The 8,002-nt window shown below is 60.3% G+C and overlaps 2 protein-coding genes across 5 annotated transcripts in view; one reads left to right on the forward strand and one right to left on the reverse strand.

The window, feature by feature from the left end:
- SMARCB1 (SWI/SNF related, matrix associated, actin dependent regulator of chromatin, subfamily b, member 1) overlaps positions 1–3,181 on the forward strand; it is a 36,093-nt gene extending 32,912 nt beyond the window's left edge. For both annotated transcript variants that reach the window (XM_055322213.1, XM_055322214.1), the window contains exons 8-9: positions 2,303–2,434; positions 2,847–3,181. In XM_055322213.1, coding sequence (XP_055178188.1) covers positions 2,303–2,434; positions 2,847–2,886 — 172 coding nt within the window. In that variant the 3' untranslated portion in view covers positions 2,887–3,181. The remainder of the gene's footprint in view (positions 1–2,302; positions 2,435–2,846) is intronic.
- Positions 3,182–3,594: 413 nt separating this feature from the next.
- On the reverse strand, positions 3,595–7,772 carry DERL3 (derlin 3). Of its 3 annotated transcripts, none has more exons than XM_055322216.1 (7): positions 7,566–7,772; positions 7,389–7,451; positions 7,234–7,307; positions 7,003–7,096; positions 6,378–6,573; positions 5,741–5,831; positions 3,595–5,635 (listed from the first exon to the last, which is right to left on the reverse strand). In XM_055322216.1, exons 1-7 carry the CDS (start codon positions 7,656–7,658, stop codon positions 5,554–5,556), a joined length of 693 nt encoding a protein of 230 aa, XP_055178191.1. In that variant the 5' UTR covers positions 7,659–7,772; the 3' UTR covers positions 3,595–5,553. The 3 variants fall into 3 exon arrangements, with proteins under 3 accessions (XP_055178191.1, XP_055178193.1, XP_055178190.1); XM_055322218.1 differs by having other exon boundaries at positions 3,595–3,856; positions 7,389–7,454; XM_055322215.1 differs by having other exon boundaries at positions 7,389–7,454.
- Positions 7,773–8,002: the final 230 nt, after the last annotated feature.

Consider the following 8,002-nt stretch of genomic DNA (forward strand, 5'->3'; position numbering starts at 1 on the left):
TGGCTAGGTGGTTCAGCATTGCCAAACCACTGCACTGGCTGTGGAAGCACTGTCAGGAGCTGCTGAGGAGGGTTGGCCCCAGGATACTGCAGGCGGGGGCTTGGCACTTCCCCTGTCACTGGCCTCTGAGTCACCGGCTCTGGCTTGGGCTTTGGGGCCTAGCTCCGACAGCAAGAGGTGAGCCCCACTTCTGCAGAGGAGCCAGGGTAGCCCTGGGTGGTTGGTGATGGCCTCAGTCCATGCACTGGGCTGTGCCCCATCTGCTCACAGTCCTTGAGATGCCAGGATAAGGAGAGGAGCACGAGGGAGGCCAGAACATACCAGCTGGCAGCAGGAGGAGCAGGGCCTCTAGTCGGGCCTGGGTGGATGACCCTCTCCAGTGGGCCACACACAGCCTTGGGTACAAGCTATAGGGAGACCGTGTGAACAAGGCTCCTGGCCCCTAGACATAAATTGGCTCAGTGGACATACATTGGCTGCTTTAATTAACTGTAATCTTCTGAAAAGCTCTCACAGCCACAGTATTGTTCCTTTTTTCCAAATGAAGTATCAAAACCCAGGCTATCCGGTCAGGGTCCTCTGGGTGCCTCCCCTGGGCTCTGCCTGCCTTTACTCTGCCCAGAGCGAACTGAGTCTTTCAAGGCTCCAGGCTGCAACTGGGCAGACATCTGACAGGGCTGCAGGGGAGCAGGGCTGGCCTTCTGGGGGCTGCCGAGCCTCAGGAGGCAGGTGCAGGCTGCCCAGCTGGAGCAGAGAGAAAAGGACCTGATGAGGCCGGGGTGGTGACGGTGGGAAGAGGGTGGGAGAGATCACTGTTAGGGCTATGCTCTGAGGCCTGCCTCCCAGGCCAGGAGTTGGAGCGTCAGCTCTGAAGCATTCTTGCCTCTTCAGCCTCCTGTCGCACAAGCTTGGAAACCAAGGCCCAGGGAGCTGACAGCTCAGCTGTGTCCTTCCTCCCCTGACACTCCTTTTTTTTTTTCTTTTGTTAAAAATTTATTTATTTATTTATGATAGACATAGGAAGAGAGAGAGGGGGGCAGAGACACAGGCAAAGGGAGAAGCAGGCTCCATGCAGGGAGCCCGACGTGGGACTCGATCCCGGGACTGCAGGATCGCGCCCTGGGCCAAAGGCAGGCGCTAAACCGCTGAGCCACCTGCGGATCCCCTCCCCTGGCACTCCTGTGTGTATCTCCCCCACCCCTACCTCCACCCCCACCGCTGTGTCTCCTTAGCAAGAGGGTGCACAGGTGGCCATCCTGGTGGTCATCGAAGGGCCGTGGAGTGATCAGCGGACAAGGGTCCCAGGCTTAGCTGTCTGCCCTAAGCAAATAGGCCAGGTCTCTGGAGTTTAGTTGGGCCAGTGAAATGCACTGAGGGGCAAGTGTATGGAATATTCAGGAGCAGGTAAGCCCAGCAGCCTTCTGTGATGAGGTATCAAGGCTAGTGGGTCTCGGCCCCGGGCACAGAGTGGGGCCGACCGCCCTCCCCTGCCTCCCCAGTGCCCTGGTTACAGGGAACCACCTCTGCTGGGAGCGCCCTGCCCAGGCTTCAGACCAGAGACAGCAGGGGCCTGCTTAAGAGTGCTTGGAAGAGAAGCTGTTGTTGTGGGGGACCTGGCGTTTCCTTTTTCTTTTCTTTTCTTTTTTTTTTTTTTAAGATTGATTGATTTATGATAGAGAGAGAGAGAGGCGGAGACACAGGAGAAGAGAGAAGCAGGCTCCATGCCAGGAGCCCGATGTGGGACTCGATCCCGGGACTCCAGGATCATGTCCTGGGCCAAAAGCAGACACTAAACCACTGAGCCACCCAGGGATCCCTTCATATTTTTTTTTAATGTGAAATCTCAAAGGAATTTTTTTTAAAGATTTATTTTATTTATGTATTCATGAGAGACAGAGAGAGAGAGAGGCAGAGACACAGGCAGAGGGAGAAGCAGGCTCCATGCAGGGAGCCCGATGTGGGACTCGATCCCCGGTGTCCAGGATCATACCCTGGGCTGAAGGTGGCGCTAAACCACTGAGCCACCTGGGCTGCCCGGACCTGGCATTTCCAGGGACTGTGCCTTGAGGTTCAGGTGACAGGTGGATGACTGGGCCACTCCTGTCAGGAGTGCTGTTCTGAGGAGCTGGGCATGGAAATGGCCAGTGAGGAGGAGGCAGAGGAGGTAGCAGGAAAGGCCTGGGCCTTCCTGCCATGCGCTGGCTCCAGTGTCCTAACAGGGGGTGGGCATTGGTGTCTGGGGGGCCTTTCTAGCTGCTACTCTGTGAACCAGCAGTTACCACCCCCCATCCCCGGCCCACAGTGAGAACCCCCTCCCCACGGTGGAGATTGCCATCCGGAACACAGGTGATGCTGACCAGTGGTGCCCACTGCTGGAGACTCTGACAGATGCTGAGATGGAAAAGAAGATCCGAGACCAGGACAGGAACACAAGGTACCCCCCACCCCTCCAGGCCCCTTGAAGTTGGCTCTGCCCAAAGGCAATGTCTTGCAGGCAGAGGAGGGACCCAGTGACCTGGTTTCTGAGAGACGGGCCCTGGGTGATAAGACCCAATGTAGCCCCTGGGTAGGTTTCCCTATGGGAAACAAAAATAAGCCCTCAGATTGGGTCTGACCACCACCCAGACCTACCTGCCTGGAGCCCTGGAAAGGTGGGCTGGGTTGAGAGAGGGCAGCTCCAGGGCCTCGAGCAGCAGACAGGCTCAAGCAGAGCAAGGGGGCTGGGGATCCCCCCACCATGTCCTAGCTCTGTCCCCACTCCACTGGCTGCACTAGAATCCTTGGGGGAGGGCAGCCACCCAGGGCTGGAAGCTGGCTCCAGGTCACTGCCTACTCTCCTCCTGCAGGCGTATGAGGCGTCTTGCCAACACTGCCCCAGCCTGGTAACCGGCCCATTGGTGCATGGCTCCCACGGAGCATTCAGAAGATCGGACCGCCTCTCCTTCATCTTCTGGCAAGGAGGAGGGAAAGGGACAGGCCGGGGCCATCCTGAGGAGTATGGGGCGTGGGGAGGGCTTCCGGTCACCCTCCCCTGGGCACACATTCCATTTGTTGGGCCCTAGTCGCCACCCAAGTCTCTGGTCAGAAAGAGGCCTCGTTTTTGAGTTGTGTTTTGTTTTTGTATAGGAGCCCCAGGTAGGGCTAGCAACACTTTTTAAATAAAGACAACAGGTCATGTTCATTTTTTCAAAGTGGTAGCATAAAAAATAAGAATGGGCACAAGGAGCAGGGCATGGCTGGGGTGGTGTGTGGCCAAGGCTGGCATGCCAGCACACTTGCCCTTCTCTGCCTAGGAGCCCCAGGTGGACAGGTGGGAGCTAATAAGGCTGCATCCAAGGCCAGTCAGATCACAGTGCTGCTTTTCCTCAGGCCCCCCACCCTGGCACCCACCTGCTGTGCCATCTCATAAAGACGAGCAGAAGTGAAGTCATGAGGCTCACAGGGCAGGGGGCCCACTTACCTTTCAGTGAGAGCCCCCACCCCCACATCCCCTTTGCTTGGCCTTGTGGAGCAGCTTAGGCTTTCCTGCTGTCCTTGGGCTCTGCTGTGTCCAGGCTGTCGTACCTCCCCCTCCCACCACCCCCGCCCCCCACCAGGAGCATTGCTTCCCTGGAGCCCCTTGCAACAGCTGTGTCCTCTGTGGAGGCTCCAGGGGCATCACCAGCAGGGATGCCCGAGGGCCTGTGACTGGCTGTTTCAGCCCTGGCCGATGTGCACCGCTCTTGACACACCTCCCAGCAGCAGGTGGTTGGGGCCAGCTCCACCCCTGGCTGGTGCCATGAGCCAGGCCAGCTCCTCTCTGTCAGGTCAGTCGTGAGGAATAAGGCACGTGGAGCAGCATGCTGCCTGGTGCCAGCTGTGGGGTGATATGGTGTGTTGAGAAGAAGGCATAGCCCTGGGCTTCATCTCAGCTCTGCCCCCAATGAACCGCTTCTTGTCTAACGTGGAAGTGTCCCCACTCCACAGAAGGGATGTGGGCTCCATGAGGGTGGCATGTGTGGGTCTACTCACTGTGCCGAGCACTGGCTGGTGGACTGGGCACATAGCCAGTCTTACCGGGGAGAACAGGCCCAGACACCCAGCACTGGGCTGGTGCCTTCAGCTGCTGCCAGGTCTTCCCTGCAGGTCAGGGCTGCTCTGCCCCCCAGGAGCCTGGCAGCGGCATGAGGCTCCTGGCTCCCAGTCTGAGTCCCACACTGGCCGAGGGCAGAGCTCTGAGTAGGAATTGGGGTCTTCACTGCCAGGGTAGATGCGCCTGGCCCTCTGGGCTGGGGGTCCTCTGATGTCCTGGGACATGACAGCTCCTGGCTCCCAGGGAGTCTGTACTCAAGCCCCCTGCCCTTCATCCAGGAGTGCAACTTACTGGAGGCCCACACTTAGGAGACAGTTGGGCTTCATGTGAGGCCTTGAACAAAGAGGAAGATTCCAGGCCTGGGCTTCCCTGGCCGTGGAGACAAATGGGCTCCCTTGCTGAAGGGTTTGCTTGGTCGTGTGCCCCTACAACTGATGGGATGGAATGAATCCTTCCCACCTCAGCCCCTCTGGGTGGGCCGGTGCATCAGGCCCAGGGGCTGAGCCCTCACTTTGAGCACTCTTGACCCACATTGCTGCAGAGCCAGCTGTGACTCCACAAGGTTTCCCTACAAAATTAAGGTCAGACTGCATGGTGAATACCTGTGTTTTCTGTGAACGTGACAACCTATGGCTGGAGGAGCCCTTATGTTTGCTGCTGATCATCTGGGAAAAATACCGTAATTCAGACGGGTCTAGGGCAATAAGGAAAGTTGGCCATGTTGTCTGGTGCCTGCTAGGGATCAGATCAGGCTCCCATGGTCCTCAGTTAAAAACAGCAGGGAGAGAACTTTGTAGAACTCTGTCGCAGTAAAAATTTCTCAAAGCTTTGTGGTCACAAGAAGGGCAAAGAACCCCATCCTGGCCCTGTGCTGCACCTGACCCCATGGAGCCGTGGCCAAGTCCATTAACTGCTAGAAAGTGGGGTAAAGGTCCACATGTTGTTGATGAGGGACAGGAAGAGCCAAATGCGGCATCAGCCTGAGGGCTGCAGACTGGGCTTGGCATGACAGGGACATCCCAGCTAATGAGGCCTCGGCAAGTCCCTTGCTGCCTGGCAGGGAATAGAAATTCGTGCGGGTGGGATTTGCATGAAGCTCCATTGAGGCACTGGCAAAGTTGGAGTGAGAACCCCAAGCTTATCTATAAGCTCAAAGCTGCTGGGGAACCTTGGGCAGGTTCTTGAGCCCCTCTGGGTCTCCCATCCTACCATCTACAGTTGGCCTGAGAGGGCAGGCCAGGCTTGGTGGCCTCAGGTCAAGGCCAACAGCACCTGCTCAGCATGGAAGGGTGTGGCCAGCCAAGGCAGGGAGCCAGTGCTGCGGGCAGAGAAATGCAGGTCATTCTGTTTATTTGAATTGGCCCTGAACACCAGCCCGGTCTCCAGGACAGGTTGCTCTCCCTGTAAGTGGGAGATAGGGGTGGGATGGAGGCCTGCCAGAGGCCAGGAAAACAGGGCCCTGGGGCTGGCCCTGGGTAGGGTCATTGCTGTAGGGGTCCTGGCTGCTCCTCCGGGAGGGGCAGGTAATTGGGGTCCTCCTGTGGGGTATCCAGTAGCAGCTTCCTGTAGGGAGGGGCCTGCACTGAGCTGAGGCCAGTAGGGGTCCCCACTAGGGCAGGGAGCCATCTGAGGGAGGGTAAGGGGAGAAATGTCATCTCTAGCACTCACAGGAAGCGGGGGGTCAGCAGCAGCCTCTTGCCTCCAGGCTGGTTGGGGAAGACATCCTCTAGGAAGTAGTAAATGTGGCCCACCGCAATCCCTGTAGGAGAGCCAAGGACAGCTGAGGCCACCTTCCACAGTCCGGAGCCTGGGCCAGCATAGCCTGCTCCCCACCTCCATGTGCAGTTCTGGAGGCACAGCCAGGACAAGTAACCTCAGGCCCCACAGCGTAAGTACCCATGACAACCTGCCAGATGTTCTGTACTGCCAGCCCAGGATGGGGCCAGGGTTGACCCTGAAGGGCAGGCTTACCTGGCCCAGAAGTGGGCAGGACCTGGGGAGGGAAGGGCCTGAGAACATGGGAGAAATAGGAGCCAAAGCTGGAATCTTGACACCTATCCCCACCCTGGTGAGGACCCACATGAGCATCAGTACATCAGGCCTGAAGAAAGGAAGCTTGTAGCTGGCTAGCTAGTTCAAGGGGCCAGAAAAACAGAGGAGCTGGCAGGGCAGGAAGAGGGGGTGTGAGGACAGGTGAGAGATCCAGTGCAGGTGGGAGGGAGGGCTCTGGGACAGCAGCAGCCAGCCTGAGGCTGCAGGTGCCAGACCGCCTATTTGGGGAGGGCAGGTGCACAGGCAGGCTCACCCAGCAGGTCCACGAGAATCGAGTTGCCCAGCAGCAGCGAGAAACCCATGAGCGCCCAGGGCAGGAATGGTGCATGGAAGGTGAGGAGGCCAAAGAAGTTGACCCTCACTTGGGGGTTGCGGCGGCTCCACACGTACACCAGCATGACTGTGAGGGCCTGGCCCAAGAAGAACAGGCTGCCCAGGAGCCCCAGCAGCTGAGCCAGAGTCAAGGTGTGTGTGTGGGGGGGGCCTTCCCTGGTGCAGGTCTCAGAGCCCCTGCCCCGGACCCCTGGAATCCTCCCTCCTCCCCCCTATGTGCCACACCCCGGTCAAGATGTGCCCTTCCGATGGAGGCCACGCTGTGGCCTTCAGGCTCCACGTGATCCGTCCTGCTGGTCCTCTGGGCCCCAGCCTGTGAGCACCCCAGCTGGCTCGGCTGCACCCGGCCCTGTGGTGGTGTGTACGGCCTGGAGAGCTGGCGCTGGCATCCGGAGCTGAGCACATGATGTATGCTAGATACATCCTGAGCTGGCGGGGACCGCCCTGTCCCCCCTCCGGCCGGGGTGCCCATGTCGGCCCCATGGCCGACACAGGCTGGGCCCAGAGGCGCTGCGGCTTGAAGTTTCAGCGCCCGGTAAGGATACGGTCATGAGGACGCCCCCGAAGAGAAACATGAAGACGAAGTCGGCCGTGCGGCCGCGGAAGGAGCCCTCCTCCAGCATGCGGCAGTAGCGGAACCTGCGGCGTCCGTGAAGGAAGTGCCACCCGGCAGAGCCTCAGTTTCCCCGCTCCGGGCCTCCCGCAGCCCGGCGAGCCGCCCCCCAGCCCGGCGGGCCGCCCCACCCCGACGCCTGGGGCTGCGCGGCGCAGGATACACGAAAAGCATGTTGAAGAAGAAGCTGAATCCCAGGGGCCCGAAGAAGAGGAAGTTGGTGACGAGCCTCCAGACCTACGGGGACGGAGGAGAGGCGGGCTGTCAGGCGCGGGCCAGGCGGCCGGCCGACAGGTGCAACGGGCGGGGCAGCCTCACCTGGAACTTCCGGAAGACGAGGTGCGGGTTGAAATAGAGCTGGAAGGGGCTGAGGAGCTCCAGCTGCTGCGGAACCAGGGGTGCGTCAGGTGCTGCTCCCGGAACCCAGCGGTCACCATGGGGACACCCCTCCCGGCTGCAGCCGTGGAGACGCCCCCGCCCGCCCGGCCAGCTTACCACAGCAGCCGTGGTTAGGACGCAGGCCGCCGTGTAGGCCCGCGTCACCGCGGGCACCTGCAGGAACTCGGCCGCCAGCCCCTGCCACGCCATTGAACCTTCTCGGACACGCGTGGCCCAACCTGCGGCGCGCTCTTAAACCCGCCTCCAAGCCCCGCCTCGCTCCCGGCTTCGGCCAATGCGCGTCCTAGGCGCCGCGCGCCCAGGACGGGGGGAGGGACCCTGGGCCGGGTCGCCAGTAGGAGGAGGCAGCGGGCGGCCGGGGGCGGGACGGGGGGTGGGCGGGTCAGGACTCGGGACCAAAGAGCGGGCCCCGCAGTTGAGCACGTGGCGGTTGTTGTGGTGCCGGCCTTGGCGACGCGGGAGAAGGTGCGGCCAGTGAGGAGCCGGGCTCTTCGCGGCCCGCCAGGGAGAGCCAATGGCGAGGGGCCACAGGC

The sequence above is a fragment of the Nyctereutes procyonoides genome, unplaced genomic scaffold (assembly GCF_905146905.1).
Source record: "Nyctereutes procyonoides isolate TBG_1078 unplaced genomic scaffold, NYPRO_anot_genome, whole genome shotgun sequence".
Taxonomy (NCBI): Eukaryota; Metazoa; Chordata; class Mammalia; order Carnivora; family Canidae; genus Nyctereutes; species Nyctereutes procyonoides.